Below are 19,837 nucleotides of genomic sequence, written 5' to 3' on the forward strand. Positions count from 1 at the left end.
TCAGGTTTACCTTCATGACAACTGTGGGGGGAGTGATTTTTTTTTATATATATATATATAGCTAAACTGTTTATAAGTAATTTCATGAATGAAATTAAATGAAATGAAATGAAATGAGAAATACTTTGTTTATCCCCAAAGGGAAATTCAATATTGTAGTATATACTAATTAATTTGAGGAGGTCTTGTTCCGGAGGCTGATGGCTGCTGGCAGGAATGATCTGTATCTTTCAGTCTTACATCGGACCTGAAGAAGCCTCTCACTGAACACACTTTGTTGTTTTATCACTGTGTTGTGCAGAGGGTGTGAAGAATCCTCCATCATCTTCATCAGCTTGTGCAGCATTCTTCTTTGGACAATCAGCTCCAGCGGCTCCAGAGTTACTCCAAGCACAGAAGCAGCTTTCTGGATCAGTTTGTTGATTCTCTTCAAGTCTTAATATCAAAATAATTAGGGATGTGTCGTTTTGATTGACAGGTACTTGACATCCCGCTGCAAGAAGGCAAAATGTAAAAGAACAGCGGTTTTTAGCTGGTTAACAACGTGACTTAGCTTTAGCCCGCTTACCTCCGTTAGCTGGTTAGTTCCTGTTAGCTCCTGTTAGCTCCAGGTTAGCTTAGTGAGCTCCTGGCAAGTTGGAGTACAATAGACATCAATCATCCACACACACGCTCACACAGCCCCCTTCTTAGCTCTACTTCTTTCCCCCCTTTTTTTTTTTTGTTTGTTTACATTTTTTTTTCTTTTTGTATTGACGGCACACGTGATGCTGCCAAGATGGCAACCATGGTTAACGCCCACCGAGCTTCAATTCATCTAAAAACATACGGGTGACGTTATGAAGGCTCCTTCCATCTTTTACACAGTCTATGATCATAGCTGAGTATGGAGACATTGTCTCTGCAAAGGCCAAAGCAACGACCAAATTTACCCGGTGGTCAAATAGGGCTTGATTTCCCGGCTCCTGAACCCTGACTCCTGAGGGTTGGTCTTCACCAGTGAGACTTGCCCTGTTAGCTGATTGGTTAGCTTTGTGGTGCCACTTCCTGTTTGTTCTTCAGGGTTCTGGGTATGCTGGGGTTATTTGGAAGCGTTTGATCAGTCTGGGTTAAATTGAATTGAGATTTCTCTGAAGTCTTTGTTAATAAAATTGCTTGTTTGTTTAAATACTGATTCTATGTTTATTCTTACTTACTCCTGTAACACCAACTATGATACACATAAGCAGAACAAAATGACTAATTTCAGAACATAAAACTCAGGTGAGCCAGGTGACCTCAGATTCTAATCCTACAGAGCCCAGCATGATATAAAACTTACTGTTTCCAAGACATTTTGCTTCAATTTATGGTAAAATTGTTGCTCAAATTCTGTTGGACACAATCTGACACTTGTCTTCCATCCATGCATTTTCTGTGGCGTATTCAGAGTCACGTCGCGGGGGCAGCAGTCCTCACTTCCCTCTCTCAGGCTACATTTAGGCGGGATCCGGAGGCGTTTAAAGGCCAGCTGAGATGTATAGTCCCACCAGCATGTCCTGGGTCTTCCCTGGGGTCTCCTCCCGTAGCAACATGCCTGAAACACCTCACCAGGGAGGCGTCCAGGAGTCCGAACTGCCTCATCTGGCTCTTCTCGATGCAGAGGAGCAGCAGCTCTTCTCTGAGTCCCTCCCAGGCTTCTCACCATATCTCTAAGGGAGATCGGGTTATGGTTACCCATGCAGCCAGCGGAGGAAACTCATTTCACCTGTATGCATGATCTCGTTCTTTCGGTCACGACATACAGCTTGTGATCACAGGTGAAGATGAGAAGGTAGATTGAGAGCTTTGCCTTCTGGAAATCACTCAAACTGATACTGGCCTGGTCTTCTGACCCCCAATAGATACCAGGAAGTAGAATATTACGCTGTAATTACAATGACGTCACATGTTGATCTATTTCTATCTTCATCACCAACCACTTATTTACTGCCTGATTAAGTGTTTCTTGGTTAAACAGTGATTTGAACCTCTTTTTAAAATGTTTCATGTTTTTTAAACTCACACATTTTAGTTATGCATCAAACACTCTCCATCATAACATAATGAGAATTTTATTTAACATGATACAAAAGAAATAATGCTGACATCTAAAACTAGCAAAGCAACAAAAGTAAACAAAACTGTGGCATTATTTAATGAAATTCATGAACAGATATTTAAGGTAAAGTCATTCAGATATATACTGAAACTGTTCTTTATTTAATATAAAATGTTTGGGCCAAATAAGGGCTACTTTTGGCAGAGTTGTGTCACTTATAAGTGCTTTGGGCCACTTTGTTCCAGATGTTCGTGAATTAATTCGTGAATTGGATGTGAATTAAGAAACTTATATAGATATTTCCCAGATACTATCATAATGCTGTAAGTCGAGGCCAAAATTTGGGTCAAACATTAAAGAACATTTGTGTCATATTTGGTCCAAACATGTTTTGCTGTCGGAATATTCAGTTTATAAGTAAAATAGTCATAATTTACTCTTTGATTGGCATCTATCTTACCACAGTGCTGTCTTAACCCATTTAAAAACCAGTTTTAATATTGATTATAATGTCTTTTGTTTTGGTCCTGTGTTTAACTGCCACAGATACCAACATATTGCAAAACTTTAGACAAACTCAGCAGCTCTTCACAGGTAGAAGCAGCAGGATAAGACACGCTCCTACACTTGATCCCTGCCACCAGGCATACTGTTCATCGGGTAACGCGGAGCTTTCTGGGAACCACCGCTGGAACAGTTGCAGCAAAGCAAGCCCCCGCCTATAAGGACCAGACAGGCAGCCCCCCATCCAACGTACAAGGCACTCCCAAATTCATACCTGCAGACAGGAGGCCTGATTATGACATCTATGTACACAGTCACACAGATAATCATAAGCCATTTATCCTACTAATAAGCCTAATAATTAAATAATCACCAAACTCTTGTAAAGAATAACAACAGATATTATTTTAAATTAAAATTTCATACAAAGTTTGATAGAAAAAAGGGCATAAAGTCAGTTAATTCTGTTCAATGATATGCAAATATCTCCTGTCAGTTACATCCAAAAGAGATGATTATGATTTTTACCAGATTTTTTCACTAGTTTAACAGCATTATAAGTCTGCATGTTGAAGCATAATCTTATCATATCTGCATCCAGTAAGATGCATCTTTTTCTGAAGGCATGTCATGCCTTTTTGTATGCTAAGATACCATCTTGACAAGACTGTGCTCCCTTTATCACCACTGAAAACCATTGTTGCTAAGTTAGATTTTATTTTGCTTGGATGAAAATGGTCCACTTTAGTGACGAAGGAATGTGATAAAGAACGTAAATGTACCACTAAACCAACCCAGTTTCTGGCAATTAAGCATCCAGTTTTGATCTTTGGCTTTGTCCCATGTGCACAGAGATTCCTCCTAATTCTATACATCCTTTGATATTAAACACCGTAGATATTGATGTTTTTACAGTGAAGGTAATTTTCTAAAACCATTTTAGACTCAGTTTGTCTCAGATTGGTGAACTTCTGTCCATCTTTTCATCTGAGAAACTCTGCTTCTATTAACTGCAGGATATTTTCTCCCCGTCACAGATCACGTGACTACCAGCTATCACTACGGCAACCATGAGGCATTGTTTAAAATCCAGTCCAAACTACAAAAAAAAAAAAAAAAAAAAAAAAAAAAAAAAAAATTCTTATATTTTATTTGATTCTTTCTTTGTTCCATAGGTATTCAACAAATAAGGACATGAAATGAATGATTTATAGTTTCTTCTTAACCTGCTTTGACGTACGTGTCACTGGCGCCACTTTGAGCTATTGCCCACAATGCATTGTGGTCTATATCGACCCATCTTGTGTCCATCGATGCTTTTCGAGATGCATTGTTAGTAAAGTTGGGTGCGCTACTTTTTCCTCTCTTTTTGTTTTCAGGGTGGATAAGAACTTGTTTTTTCTTTAGTTTGGACTCCAGATATCACTTAGTTCATCGCTTTTGTATTTTGGTTCATTTCATCGCCTCATATCTTGGAAAATGTAGCAACCAGAGCCAGGTAGTTGAACGTAGCCTACAGATGGAAGCAGTTAGCACAGCTTGATAGTTAAAAACAATAGCGATAGATGGATAGACGTGTAGGTCGAGTTGGACTGGATTTAAGTTTACAGGGTTGATGGCACCAAAAGTGACGGAAAGTTTTGAAGACAAGGTAGTTGAAAAAATAAAAAATGACCCATATCTTCATGATGTGCCAGTGCCACACACTAACTTCCTTGTCATGTTTACTTCCTGTTACACTCTACATGACTGCCCAAGTCTGGACCTCAAGATCTACAATCCTGCAGCTTTTAGATGCATCCCTTCTCCAACATGTCAGAATCAAACAGCTGAATTCACTCTATGTCATGCCATCCAGCTCTGCAGAGGCTTCATAATGAGACATTCGATTCAGGTGTGTTGCATCTAAAAGCTGCAGAATGGTAGATCTGGAGGACCGTACTTGGGCTTCCCTGCTCTAGAAATTCAGCAACTTTACCTGGTCTGACTTCTCTGTCTTAGAGTTGGTGATTAGCTTGGTACACAAGCAAGAAGGTGTGTGAATGTGAGGGGTGAAAACTAAGCATATTCCCAGCATAATGGGTGAGAATGACCTCCTCACCTGGCATTAGTTGGAGTGAAGGGGTTGTAAAAGTCCTGTGCTATTCTATGGCCATACCAAGATGTTCCCACAAGAGCCAGCAGACCTGGGAAACCACGAGCAGAAAAAGGATTAAACACATTATTTTGTGTCATCTTCACATATTTTTCTATAGGAGAATGAAAACATTCAACACAACTTGTGGATGAATGAGGGGAAAGCGAGAGAAAAGAAGTAAATCTGATACATTTCAGTGTATAAAATCCAGACTGGGAGGATCGTAGGTGTGCATCAAGTCTCACCTCCAAGAATGAAGATAATCCCTCCAGCCAGAGCCACTTTGTCTTTCTGTAGTGGTTGTTCGGCCATGCATGTGGTGCACCTCATGCCCACAGTTGCCACTAGCATGGAGATAAAATTTAACAAGACGGAAGCACACATCAGTCCACGTGTGCCCTGCACGAGCCCTAAAGACACAGACATGGCAGAGAAAATCTGTTAATCGCTTTGAATTAAAAAGGATTTTGGCCCGAGACCACAGGAACTTCTTTCTAACAGATTTCTCTCTCAGACTGCAGGGTTACCAGTGTTCCCAGTAGGTTCTAAAAGCACAGTGGGGGGCAGAACCTTCAGGTATCAGACCCCTCTCCCAGACCCCTTTAAGACCGGTGATCCTCACTGTTAACTCAACAAGAGCCACACTCAATATACTAAGACAAGAGGAGAGCCGCCACCACAACCCCCCCGCCTACCCACAAAAAACGTTCCCAGGTTACGTATCCTGCTACGTTGCCAAATCAGTAACATTCAGCTTTTCAGCAAGGAATGGTTATCCTAAATAACGGCGTAATGTCATTCTTATGCAACAGTATATGGTGAAAATACAATAATGCCTCCAGAATGTGGGCGTTTCTGTTTCATTATATTTACTGAGCTAACGACGGAGCAGCTCTTTGGCGGAGTTCGGTGCAGCTGAAATCAGCCAAACCTGGCAACTCTGACAGGTTTCAGTGAGCGCCATTAGGACAGCAAAGTTTCTGCAAGCAGCCTGCAGCTCTTGTTTGTGGAGAGAACTGCACCGTTGAGGATCATTATGACTTGTTTAGATGCATTTTCAGAAAGCCAGAGTCAGTGAGCCCTATGGGATGAGGAACACGGTTCTAGACCATTAATCTTCAAATTCTCCTCTTTGATCAAGCTGTTAGTCAGGACTTCGGTGACACTTAGCCATCTATATGCTATAAGCTAAGTCTGCTAGATGTCCCATAATGCACTGAGCTCCATCCTGCACCTCTCTCTTTGCTGTTTATACTCCATGTTTAGATATATGACATTGCTGTCATATAGTTTCCCGTAACCAAGGAAAACTTGTTTCCCTGGGTCTTCTGATCTCATGTAAATGCTCATGTGTGAGCGCCTCTAGCATTTAAGTCAATATTGCATCTCACACTTGTGACATGCTACCTCGCATCAACACGAGCAGGCTGCATCTCAAAACAAACGTCAGGATGGAAACCATGATGCACATGTGGGCGTGTTGCTAACATCAGGTGTAACCCAGCCTTTAGAGTTAAGGTGCTTCTTGACCTCCTCTTTTCTGACCTGTCCACCTCCAGGCTGGTGTTGCTGTCCTTCCTGGTTTTGGCTCTGATGGAGGTTTTTGTTCCTGTTAAAAGCAAATTTTCCTCTCTACCATCGCCGCATGCAGCTCAGGGTGAAGAATTTAGTGAAGTGAATCATTTGATGCAATCCATTGGTTTCCTTAGCTTGGTTTTTATTTTTCATTATTTGTTTTTTATGAACACAGGTATTATAAAGACAGACTTATATGAATCATATAATTGTTTAATTAGATTATAACTGATTGAATTGGACTCTCTGAAGATTACTTTGCAATGAAGATCTGAACAAATAAACCTAAATAACTGTTACAATATTAAATAAATCTCTATAGAAATAAAGTTTAAATCAAATCTAAACAAAGGAAATGAAAACTAAAAGATAAAGTGAGTGTTCCTTTGTGCTTTAAACTCAGCATTTTCAGTCGAAACTAAACAGAAACATTCAGCTCGAGTCACATCCGGATGATGTTTGTACAACATCCCTTCATGGATTCATATGATGAGGAGGATTTAGATCCTAAAAAACTTCCAATATGACAAAATTAACAAAAAAAATACTGATAAAGTATATAAGAATGTGAAATCGGACATCTTGTGTGCAGTTTTGGTCGGTCTATCCTTGTTTGAAAGGCTGCTGGTATTTGCCTAACATGCCTCAGCATGCCAGAGGTCTGAGAAGAAGAAAAGGATTCTCTTGAAAACATCTTGTTGGTGTTGAACGGGTCTAGAAATCCACATTTTAGCTGTTTTATGGTCAGTCAAATTAAAAAAAAAAAAAAAAAAAAAAAAAATATATATATATATATATATATATATATATATATATATATATATATATATATATATATATATATATATACGTGTGTGTGTGCGTGTGCGTGTGTGTGTGTGTATGTAAATTTACACATATATAAACATCCCTGGTGTTTTTAAAAACACAATATATAGAACAATACCTGGCAGCTGGAGGAGTGAATCATAGACTTTGCACTGAATTTGTCCAGTGCTTTGTGAGGCGCAGGTCTTCCAGAGGCCCTCGTACATTGCCTGAGCTGTGATGATGTTGTCCCCCGCATAGGATGAAGCTTTCCACTCCACCATGACTGTGGATGCTATAGTGCCGATGAAACCCAGGAAGGCCAGCGTAAAGCCTAGAAGTTGGACTCCTGCATTTGCCATTTTTCAGCTCCTGTAGTTGAAGAAAGTTTATGAAAACAAGTGGTTGGCGTTCTCCCTGGTGGATATTCCTCTGTGGATTGTCTCCCAGAGAAGGTGTCTACTTGTGCATCCTAAAGGAAAAAGCTGGAGGAAAGGGAGTGCCCTGGAATGCGTCACCTGTGACAGAGCGCAGAAGGAAAAGGGGGACATCTTGTGGGGGTGAACACCCACTGCACTTAACCCAGTTCTTTGCAACAAATATTGTGGTACACATTCTTTGTATTTTAACCTAAAATACAATTTGGAGAAAAAAAAAGCACCACATGTCAACACTAGAGTCCAACTGGACTCCAGAAGTCCACCAGCACCTTCCTATGATGTCCTCTACTGTCTGATTTCATGCTTGTGTTGTTCTCACTCTCATATGTAACTCGTTCTGGATAAAAACCTCTGAAATGACTGTAGAATAGAATAGAATAGAATAGAATAGAATAGAATAGAATAGAATAGAATAGAACATGCATCAATTACCTAATTAAAATAAACCATAATAATGCACAAATTATTTGTGAACCTCCTAATAACTGAGCATAACACACTGAAATGGTTCAAAAAGCATCACATAAAGCAAAATGGTAGTGGTACCTTAGGTAACACAGGTAGGAGATGGTTCCTGCCGGTAGTCATCACACTCTGCCAGACGACAATGACTCCAGGTAGAGGCGGAAAAACAGGCAGAAGGGTCAAGGTCATAGTCGCATCTCAAAAAAAAGTTGATACTTTAGAACAGAGGACCTCGAGGGATACAATCATCTAGGTTTTCCATGTATCCCTGCTGCAACACACCTGACTCAAATTAACCAGTCATTGGGCAGAACTTCCCTGGCTGTGTTAAACAGGTGTGTTGGAGCAGGGATACATTGTAAACCTGCAGGACAGCGGCCCTCGAGGATGAGCTTTGGGCACCCCTGATTTAGAAATTCAGGAAGATATTGGAAGGGAAAAGAAATCCTTTAATTGTACCATGTAAATATACTAAAACATGGCTTTAAGGCCCCCATCCTCGCATCTGAGCTTTAATGGTAGATTTAGTGAAGGTCGTAGAATATGCTGGATGGCTTCATCATAAATTAACTTCATTGTGAGAAAAATGTAATAAAAAAAAATCTTGTACTGCGATCATACATTTACATTGTGGTGACACTTACCTACTGTCTGTTTTCCAAAAGTTAAGTACCTCAGAAATCAGCAGCTTTTAGCAAAATGTCGGTGATTTTATTTTAAGGTGCATTGTGTAAAAATAAGATCAAAGATCAGTAAAAGATAAATGTAGCAAACTAATTCATTCATTATCCTAACCGCTTAGTCCAATCAATAATATAATTACTATGATAACATTTTTATTCTCCTATAGCAATGTTTCTCAATTCCGGTCCTCAGACCTCCCCCCCCCCCCCCCCCCCCCCCCCCGCCCTGCATGTTTAATAGGCAACCCTACTATAACACATCTGAATGACATAAAGGCTTGTTAACAGGCTGCATAGAGCTTTAACTGGACGTTCAGTAATCTGACTCCCGTGCTTTGGAGGAGGAACATGTCTAAAACATGCAGGGCAGGGGGGGTTGGGGGGGGGCTGAGGACCAGATTTGAGAAACACTGGACTAGAACGAGCCATTTTTATCTACCAGTTTGCATTTGTGCCTGCAAAGGGCAAGGATGTTATTCTTTATGTCTGTCACTAGGGGGTACAGTCACAGGGGGTCTGGAGGTTTGTGTGTGTGTGTGTGTGTGTGTGTGTGTGTGTGTGTGTGTGTGTGTGTGTGTGTGTGTTTGTATGTTTCTGAAGCTGAGTGATTGCCTAATTAGTATCACCTGCATCTGCCTTTGGCTTGTTGTTGCTTGGTACGTAGAGAGGGTGAGGTAGGGAACAATGTTTTCTGTTGACCGCAGAGTTTATCATCAGAGGTTCAACGATTCCAAATTCAAATGTATGACAGAGTGAATCTTCAACAAAGAGGGTAAAATAATAAACACCCTGAACTCCATCAAGACTCATGCTCTTCCTTGGGTTCAGCGCGTCTGACAGAATCAAGCGGCAACCTCCGGTGGTTAAAAGTAAAGCCTATGCATAAAACTGCAGTTCCCCCTTCATCCACTAGGGGCTGCAGAACAGAGTGAACACCCATAGACTCCCATGTTAAAAAGACCAACTTCACAGCAGAAATAAACATGTTTACAGCCTGGTTCAAAAATCCATTTTAGGTTTAATAGGTCAGGTTTACCTTCATGACAACTGTGGGGGAGTGAATCTTTTCCTAACTCGCCCATTTAAAAGTAATTTAATCTCGAAATTCAGCATTACTTGGGGCGTGTCCTTTTGATTGACAGGTACCTGACATCCCGCTTAGAGAAAGAGGAATATAGAGCAACTTTGGTCTTTAGCTTGCAACCGCTGATCTATCAGTCAATACTCCTTCTATGATCGGTTGATTCTATACAGCAGTGACATGGTCACTCAAGATGTGGGAATACTCTCAATTTTTGGCCCTGTTTTTTTAAAAACACGATAAAAAGTATTCCTGAAAAAAGCTGATAAAAGTGACATGTAAGACTACTCTGTATAGTTTACCCCAAAAATCCATCAGTATATCTGCTCATTGTCACATAAGTTCTGCTCTTTGGTTTCAGGGAGGAATGACTAAACCAGTACTGGCACACAGACTGGTGAGAGACAGGCTCATAGACATACATACATATATCTTTATTATGTCTATGTTCAGGCTAAAGTTACTGCAGCTGATGGCTAACTGCACCAGTGTAGCATACTGGTAACCTTAGCTGCGCTGCTGGGGGACGTAGCTACATGCGTAGGAACGTTCGTAACTGGAAAAGCAGCATCACAGGGGGGTTAGAGGTGTGTATACTCAATGTAGACTGAAAAAGAAGTGGCTGTACTCTGTATATATACTACTATATATATCTGTTTAGTTGATGGTAAAGTAATGATTAACTACTCATTTTGAGCTCTTACTTTACTTCAGGGGCCACAAAAGGCTTCGGTACTGATTGGTTAATGGTAAAGTAATGATTAACTACTCATTAGAAATCCTCTTTCTACTTGAGTTTTTGCTGATCAGGAGAAAAAAATATTTTAAAAGGAACTGGTGCAGATTTCGGTTCTGTTATTAACTTGGTACATCTGAACCTGGGACCAGAAAAAAGGTAAGGTACTCATCAAATATGAACGCATGAAGAATTGGATGATTACTTTTGGTTTAGAAAGTTTATTTGAACATAATGAAATCCAAAAACAAGAAAAAAACAGAAATGAAAGATGATAAAATGTTCAAAAGAAGAAGCATAAGCCCACCCCAATGAATCAGTTGTCTCTGATCATGTTTTACAGTACTTTTAAAGCTAAAGAAAAATAGTCATGACTAACTAATATCATTATCAGTAATATCTACTCAATCAGATGTGACGGGAATACAAAGCTTAAGTAATCATTAATGAATCATTAGTCCCTGATCGGGTTTTTGTCTTTTTTTATGATTAACTGATCATTATGTCATCATCCACTAATCCATACCTAATCAATCAGATGTGATGGGAATACGAAACTTCGTTAATCATTATTGAATCATTAGTCCCTTAATCGTAGTTCCTGAGTAACGAAGCAAATTTTGTGACCCGTGTTGTAAACTGTTACCTCTCTTTGTTTTGTTTTATTTAATTTAATTTGTGTTGTTTTATTTGACCGTGCATGTTCATGAACATCTATAGCAACCGATACAAACGTGCCAGATTAGCCAACAAGCTAATTTGAAAATGAAATGAAAATGAAAAATACTTTATTAATCCCTAAATGGAAATTCAATATTGTAGTATATACTAATTAATTTGAGGAGGGGGGCTGCACGGTGGCGCAGTGGTTAGCACTGTGGCCTCACAGCAAGAAGGTCGCTGGTTTGATCCATGGCTGGTTTGGTCAGTGGCCTTTCTGTGTGGAGTTTGCATGTTCTCCCCGTGTATGCGTGGGTTCTCTCTGGGTACTCCGGCTTCCTCCCACCATCCAAAGACATGCATGATAGGTTAATTGGTCACTCTAAATTGCCCCTAGGAGTGAGTGTGAGTGTGAGTGGTTGTTCGTCTCTCTGTGTGTGGCCCTGCGATGGACTGGCGAGCTGTCCAGGGTGTACCCTGCCTGTTGCCCAAAGCCGGCTGGGATAGGCTCCAGCTTCCCCGCGACCCTGAATTGGAATAAGCGGTTCGGAATGAATGAATGAATGAATGAATTTGAGGGGTCTTGTTCCGGAGGCTGATGGCTGCTGGCAGGAATGATCTTCTGTATCTTTCAGTCTTACATCAGACCTGAAGAAGCCTCTCACTGAACACACTTTGTTGTTTCATCACTGTGTTGTGGAGAGGGTGTGAAGAATCCTCCATCATCTTCATCAGCTTGTGCAGCATTCTTCTTTGGACAATCAGCTCCAGCGGCTCCAGAGTTACTCCAAGCACAGAAGCAGCTTTCTTGATCAGTTTGTTGATTCTCTTCAAGTCTCTGGTTCTGATGCTACTACCCCAGCAGATGCTGCAAAGCTGACTGCACTCTCCACAACAGACCTATAGAAGATATGCAACATCTTGCTGCAGACGTTAAACCATCTCAGCTTCCTTAAGAAGTACAGTCTGCTCTGACCTTTCTTATAGATGTAGTCAGTGTTGCATTTCCAGTCCAGTTTGTTGTCCAGCTGAACTCCAAGATACTTGTATTCCTCCACCACCTCCACCTCCTCTCCCAGGATGGAAACAGTGCTTTGTTTATTCTTCTTCCTCCTGAAGTCAACAATCATCTCTGTTGTTTTGCTGCTATTTAATATGAGATTTGCCTTCGTAATACTTTTAGTGAGCAGTTCTCATTTTGGCTCAAACAGCTGTCCCTTTCTTTCACAGGGAACTTTGTTGTTGTGAGCGAATCAGGTCGAAAGTTGGCCCCTGTCCAAAGGTTCTGGTCTTTCCTAATTCCGCCTCGTTGTTTGCAGAGTGCGTCGGCTGCCATGTGGATCAACACTGACATTTTTTTCTGCTGTTGGATCCCTGTAACACACAGGTAAGTAGGATAGCTCCTTCATTAGTTTATTAGTAGTTATGAAAATCATTTTGACATATTTGTCTTTTAACAGTGAAAATGGGAAGAGAAGCAGCTGTCGCTGTCCTGCTGCTGCTTGTGTCCCACAGAGGAAGCAGTGAATGGGAAGCCCTTTGTCCATACAGATGCCAGTGTTTCACTCCACTTCAGGTGTTGTGTTCTGATGAGAGGATGTCAACTTTACCCAGGAACATGTCTAAACAAGTTAAGGAGGTCATTATAATGACAACACCTGTGTCGTACCTGTTCGCCAACACGTTACAGGAGAGCCCACAAGTCGCCAAGTTAATATTTGTAAATAACATACTGCGAAGCATCCACTCAAAGGCGTTTGAGAGTTTGACTGAGCTGCAGGAGCTGGAGATCAGTGGGAACACCTTTCTGGAGCATTTATTTCTGGGGACTTTTTCAAAGCAGGAAAATTTAACCAAACTTCTGCTCAACTTCAACAGTTTCAAGACGGTTCTTCCTGGTATGTTTGACTCATTAAAACAGCTGGAAATGCTGCAAATGAAGAGCAACATCATATCAGAGCTGCCTACGTTTCTGTTCCTGAACCTTAGCAGGCTGCGTATCCTGGACTTGTCCCAAAATAAACTGGAAAAAGTGACTAAAGAGACTTTTTCTGGTCTGGAAAGCCTCAAGATTCTGAAAATAAACAACAACATTTTGAGCAATCTCACGTCTGACACGTTCCACAACATCTTTCACCTGACCGAGCTTCACTTGGAGGGGAACAAGATAGCGCAGCTTAGTGACAACATCTTCGCTCTCTTAAGGAACCTGAGCGCGCTCAACCTCCGTGGGAACCTTCTGACAACCTTCAGTGATAAAGTGTTTGGATTCGATTCTTCTAATCTAAAAGAACTGAACCTAAAGGACAACAGACTGACTGAGCTGTCCTCTCTCAGCAGTCTCTCCTCTCTCACTGACCTTATCTTGTCTTCTAACCAGCTTTCCAGCCTTCCAGAGAGCATTTTTAGAAACGCTACATCCCTGGAGAGCTTGGACCTGTCTGACAACCAGCTCACCTCACTGCCCACTGCCATCTTTACCAATCTGTCCAGCCTCACGGTTCTCAACCTGCACAAGAACAACCTGACGAGGCTGGATGCCGGACTGTTTGAAGACCAGGTGTTCCTGCAGAGGCTCGACCTGTCTGACAACCAGCTGGAAACTCTCCCAGCGGGCTTTTTCAACCCTTTTGTCATCCAGCTCACTGTGAGGCTGCATGGAAACCCCTGGAAATGCGACTGCCACATGTGGTACCTCCATTACTGGGTGCTGCAGCATAGTCAGGAAGTGGAGATGCTGGACAGGATGCTGTGTGAGAGCCCAGACTTTCTGAGGAAACGCACCGTCGCCTCCCTCCACAGGGACCAGCTGGTGTGCCACCTATCTGAAGATACCATGCCTGATCTCGGCGCCTGCAAACTGCAAGGGTCCGATGACACGGTGATCATTAAATGTAAAGTAAAGAAATGTTCTCCAGTGATGGTTAAAGCACAGCTTGAAGAGGAGGATGGCAGCATCACAGAGTACATTTTGAAGAACGACTCAGAAGAGTCTCAGTGTAGCAATGAGACGAGGATCCAGCTTTAGACATGAAAACTTTTTCCTCCCACTAAGGGTCGATTTGTTCTGAATGTTGGTCAATACTGTAAATAAAGGCCGAACTCATCAGCTGATAACAAGCACACATAAATCCAGCTGAGTGATAAGAGAGGTGGCTGAACTTTAAAAGTTCAAAGTTCAACTCTGTTTTTTGTGTTTAAATAGTCAGTCATGGCTTAAAGGAACAATGAGTAAGAATTCAATCATCTGCTGGCGTGTTTTCCAGTAGAAGTCTTCATGTAGGCGACATATCGACATACCAGAGCGGTCGTTAATGTCACTTTTTTCTATGTAGTTGGAGAAGTTTTTCCTTGAAATAATAAAATAAAATCTTCTGTTTCTACGTATCAGGTCAAAACTTCTTGAGAAGACAGGAAAGACTTTATTTATGCACTTAATAAGAAATCCTCCCTCATCAGATGAAATCCTGAAGCCAAAGCAGTCATGTTTGAGTAGAAATACCAACAGGAAATAAAAAAGCAATAAAACGTGACATCTCATTTACAAAACGCTGTGAAATATAACTAGAAACAGAACAATGACTTCTAAATCACATTAATTCACATTTTATGCCAATAGAAGATAAACAACATGTCTGATGTTTACACTGAGATATTTTATCATTTCATGGGAAATTAGAGCTCATTGTGAATCTGATGCAGCAACACGTCTGTAAAAAAGTTCCAGGAGGATCGTTAGCATCTCCTCTTCTTCTAGCATCTGTCTGGAAACATCTGGGAAGTGAGGAGAGCAGCTGCTGGAGTTTTAGGAGAGGAATGTCACCCCGTTCTGGTCCTGATGCAGGATTCCAGCTGCTCTACAGTCCTGGACTTGTTGTTGGACTTTTATGGGATGAGAATTCTGCCATAATCTGAAACAAAAGGACATTTTTAAACCTTGTAAGCAGAGGTGTATGAAGTAGAAGTAGAAGTCGAAAATCAAGTAAAAGTCCTGCCATGATTTTGGATCTACTGATGCATTTAGAACAGATGTTTTCACTGCAGGCTCATCTACCTGCAGTAGAGCTGAGCTACTTAAATTCACCTGGTTTAGTGACAGGTTGGAAAGAGCTGCCAGACAGAACTTCTACTTTCTACTTTCTACTTCTACTTTACACACCTCTGCTTGTAAGTTCGAGTTTGAAAATTGAAAACCTGCAATAAAGTTTTTAAATCTTGAAAAGTATTTTGAAAATACTGGAAAAAAAAACACATAATTTCTTACTTGAAGTTTATTCATGTTTATTCCAGAGTATCAGCCTCACATGTTCAGATATTCTGCATAGACTGGCGACCTGTCCAGAGCGTACCCCGCCTTTCACCCAAAGACTGCTGGGATAGGCTCCAGCTTCCTGCGACCCTTCATCAGACTAAGCGGTTTAGATAATGAATGAATGAACGTTCAGAGATTCAACCTCTTGTTGCAGCTTTGCTGTTTTCACGTCGACGTGTTCACAGTTTCATATGTGGCGTCGTTGTCCCACCTCATTAGTTTGCAAAAAACCTTTGAAACTTTGTAATATGAGATCTGTAAAATGCTGTGTGCATATTAGCAAACAAGTTTTAAAACCTTGAAACTGGAGTTTTGAAATGTTAAAATCTTCTGAAAACATCATTTTCCAAGTGAATTCTGGGAGTGATACTGATTCAGAGTTTCAAGCCTCCAACTCACCTTCACGTTTTCAGAGTTTCGTTCACGCCGCTGCGAGGTCGCGGGATTTTTAGCAGCGCTGGTTTGAAACTCTGAAACCTGCCTCATCTTCCCATCAGTTCTCCGGTGAAGTGTTAAGCCTCTCACATCCTCCACACTCAAAGTATTAACGTCTCTTTTTCATCTAATCTTTCTTTTTCTTTTAGAAGTTTATATTGTTTTAAATAAACTTCTAAAAGTGATGCTTTAATGTTTTTAATCTAAAGCATTTTGAATCGTGAAATGTTTTACATAAATAAACTTGCTTTGCTGCCATCAGATTCACAACCAGCTCACATTTTCCACGACGTGGTAAAAATGTCTCTGACATGTTGTTTATCTTCTATTTGGAATAAAAATGTCTTTTATTGCTTTAAAAAAAATCATACGGTGTTCTAAAATGATAAATTACTGAATTGCCATTGTTGATTTAGATATAATCAGTTTGTTTTATGTTCTCTAAACTGTACATGTTTCTGTCACAGTTTACTTGATTTATTTTGCCACATAACACATAAATCTTTAATCCGTAAATGACAGTGATCAATCCTGTCATTGCAAAGTTTAAAAAGTTGCTTAAGACTGACCACTCCTCCTGATCAGACTCCAACAACTTCTCCTGAATACTGGGAGGGAGGAGGGAAGCCTCAACACAACAAGGCACACAGATGGCTACACACTCAATACAGCGCTCTAACTCGTGGTTAACAGGGGTCAAATGCCAGGGGGTCAATTGGCTCCTCATTTTGATGTGAATGACATCACAATTCACATGACAAAACATTGGTGGTCGTCCTATTTCCTAAAGGTTTGGAAGGACAGCCTTAAAGCTGGAGCTAGGCCTCTCTCTGGTGAACATATGGAGTAAACAAGGTGTTAAAGTACAGCGTTGTTCGCTAATAAGTAGGTAAACATGTGGAAGTCATGAAAAGCAACCGACCTGCTGTAGTTTAAGCTAAGATGTAGACAATGACATAACACTAGTAGAAGCAACAGTAATTCAAAGATAATAAAAAAAAAATTTAAAAAAACATAAAATGCAAGTTAAAAGCAAGGTAGAGAAGTATCACAATTTTTATACAAGGTCTGTAAACAACATACCAAAGAAGTTTGCATTTTGACCATTATCAGTGATGTCACAATGCTTGTTGCGCCGCCATGTTGGGGGGCAAAAAGATAGCCGTGATTGTAGCTACGTTTCTACTATTTTTTTTTTTTTTTTTTTTGCGGAATAAAAAAGCTCAGTGTCGACAAACAACAACTGCGATTTGCGTGTTTCCATTGAACAGTGTTTAGTGCATTAGCCTCAAGTCTCGCATAATCTCACTGTTCTTCCAAGATTTTATGAAAAATGCAAGGTGGGCAAGTAGCGTCATTTTGGGGTTTTCTATTTGCTAAATACTGGTACCCCCTTGAGCCCCCTTATCGTGGTGGAGGGGTTTGTGCGTCCCGAAGATCCTAGCAGCTATGTTGTCGGGGGCTTTATGCCCCTGGTAGGGTCACCCATGGCAAACAGGTGTCTAGGGGAAGGACCAGACCAAGCACGGCTCATCGACCTCTACGAAGACAACCGACCTGGGCATGAATGTTCCCTTGCCCGGACGCGGGTTACCAGAACCCCCCTCTGGAGTCAGGCCTGGAGGTGGGGTACGAGAGCGAGCGTCTGGTGGCCGGGCCTTCGCCCATGGGGCCCGGTCGGGCTCAGCCCGAAAGGGTTACATGGGCCCCACCTCCCGTGGGCTCACCATCTGCGGGAGGAGCCGTAGGGGTCGGGTGCAATGTGAGCTGGGCGGCAGCAAGGGGCGGGGACCCTGGCGGTCCGATCCCCGGCTGCAGAAGCTGGCTCTAGGGACGTGGAACGTCACCTCTCTGGTGGGGAAGGAGCCTAAGCTTGTGCGCGAGGTTGAGCGGTTCCGGCTAGATATAGTTGGACTCACCTCGACGCATGGCTTGGGCTCTGGAACCAGAACCCTCGAAAGGGGCTGGACTTTCTTCCACTCTGGAGTTGCTCATGGTGGGAGGCGCCAAGCAGGTGTGGGCATTCTCATCAGCCCCCAGCTTGGTGCCTGCACGTTGGGGTTTACCCCGGTGGATGAAAGGGTAGTTTCCCTCCGCCTCCGGGTGGGGGGACGGGTCCTGACTGTTGTCTGTGCTTATGCGCCGAACAGCAGTTCAGAGTACCCACCCTTTCTGGGGTCCTTGGAGGGAGTGCTGGAGGGTGCTCCTTCTAGGGACTCCATTGTTCTGCTGGGGGACTTCAATGCTCACGTGGGCAATGACAGTGAGACCTGGAGGGGAGTGATTGGGAGGCATGGTCCCCCCCCTCTGAACCCAAATGGTGTTTTGTTATTGGACTTCTGTGCTCGTCATGGATTGTCCATAATGAACACCATGTTCTAACATAAGAGTGTCCATATGTACACCTGGCATCAGGATTCCCTGGGCCGCAGTTCGATGATCGATTTTGTAGTCGTATCGTCGGACCTGCGGCCACATGCCTTGGACACTCGGGTGAAGAGGGGGGCGGAGCTGTCAACTGATCACCACCTGGTGGTGAGTTGGCTCAGGTGGTGGGGGAGGAGGCCGGTCAGATCTGGCAGACCCAAACATGTTGTGAGGGTTTGCTGGGAACGTCTGGCTAAGTCCCCCGTCAGAGCGAGCTTCAACTCCCACCTTCAGCAGAGCTTCAACCATGTCCCGAGTGAGGCGGGGGACATTGAGTCCGAATGGGCTGTGTTCCGTGCCTCTATTGCTGAGGCGGCCGGCCGGAGCTGTGGCTGTAAGGTCGTTGGTGCCTGTCGTGGCGGTAATCCCAGGACTCGTTGGTGGACACCAACAGTCAGGGATGCCGTCAAGCTGAAGAAGGAGTCCTATCGGGCCTTCTTGGCCTGTGGGACTCTGGAGGCAGCTGATGGGTACCGGCGGGCTAAGCGGCATGCGGCTTCGGCTGTTGCCAAGGCAAAAACTCGGGCATGGGAGGAGTTCGGCGAGGCCATGGAGAAAGACTTCCGGATGGCTTCGAGGAGATTCTGGTCCACCATCCGGCGGCTCAGGAGGGGAAGCAGTGCTCCATCAATACTGTGTACACTGGAGATGGGGATCTGCTGACCTCAACTCGGGACGTAGTGGGCCGGTGGAAGGAATACTTCAAAGACCTCCTCAATCCTACCAACACGTCTTCCGATGAGGAAGCAGAGCTGGTGGACTCAGGGGTGGACTCTCCTATCTCTGGGGCTGAAGTCGCTGAGGTGGTCAAAAAGCTCCTTGGCGGCAAGGCCCCGGGGGTGGATGAGATCCGCCCGGAGTTCCTTAAGGCTCTGGATGCTGTGGGGCTGTCCTGGCTGACACGCCTCTGCAGCATTGCGTGGACATCGGGGGCAGTACCACTGGATTGGCAGACTGGGGTGGTGGTCCCCCTTTTTAAGAAGGGGGACCGGAGGGTGTGTTCCAATTACAGGGGAATCACACCCCTCAGCCTCCCTGGTAAGGTCTATTCAGGGGTCTTGGAGAGGAGGGTCCGCGGGATAGTCGAATCCCGGATTGAGGAGGAGCAGTGTGGTTTTCGTCCTGGTCGTGGAACAGTGGACCAGCTCTATACCCTCTTTGGGGTCCTGGAGGGGGCATGGGAGTTTGCCCAACCAGTCTACATGTGTTTTGTGGACCTGGAGAAGGCGTTCGACCGTGTCCCCCGGGGGCTCCTGTGGGGGGTACTCCGGGAGTATGGGGTACCGGACCCCCTTGTACGGGCTGTCCGGTCCCTGTACGACAGGTATCAGAGCTTGGTCTGCATTGCCGGTAGTAAGTCGGATTCGTTTCCGGTGAGGGTTGGACTCCGCCAAGGCTGCCCTTTATCACCGATTCTGTTCATAACTTATATGGACAGAATTTCTAGGCGCAGCCGAGGTGTTGAGGGGATCCGACTTGGTGGCCTCAGGATTGG

The 19,837-nt window shown here is 43.1% G+C and overlaps 2 protein-coding genes across 2 annotated transcripts in view; one reads left to right on the plus strand and one right to left on the minus strand.

The window, feature by feature from the left end:
• Positions 1-14,196, plus strand: part of LOC306758567 (uncharacterized protein) — a gene marked incomplete at its 3' end in the record, with an annotated part of 20,118 nt that extends 5,922 nt beyond the window's left edge. Inside the window, exons 2-4 of the mRNA XM_079243894.1 lie at positions 12,399-12,412; positions 12,488-12,555; positions 12,629-14,196. Of these exons, the coding sequence (XP_079100020.1) occupies positions 12,634-14,196 (1,563 nt within the window). The 5' untranslated portion in view covers positions 12,399-12,412; positions 12,488-12,555; positions 12,629-12,633. The remainder of the gene's footprint in view (positions 1-12,398; positions 12,413-12,487; positions 12,556-12,628) is intronic.
• Positions 2,702-7,465, minus strand: cldn1 (claudin 1; the record flags this gene model as incomplete). The annotated part of the gene is made up of 4 exons (XM_079243893.1): positions 2,702-2,858; positions 4,686-4,770; positions 4,967-5,131; positions 7,243-7,465. The coding sequence occupies 4 exons, from the start codon at positions 7,463-7,465 to the stop codon at positions 2,702-2,704; spliced, it is 630 nt and encodes a 209-aa protein (XP_079100019.1).
• Positions 14,197-19,837: the final 5,641 nt, after the last annotated feature.

The sequence above is a fragment of the Telmatherina bonti genome (genome assembly GCF_933228915.1).
Source record: "Telmatherina bonti genome assembly, chromosome: 7".
Classification (NCBI taxonomy): Eukaryota; Metazoa; Chordata; class Actinopteri; order Atheriniformes; family Telmatherinidae; genus Telmatherina; species Telmatherina bonti.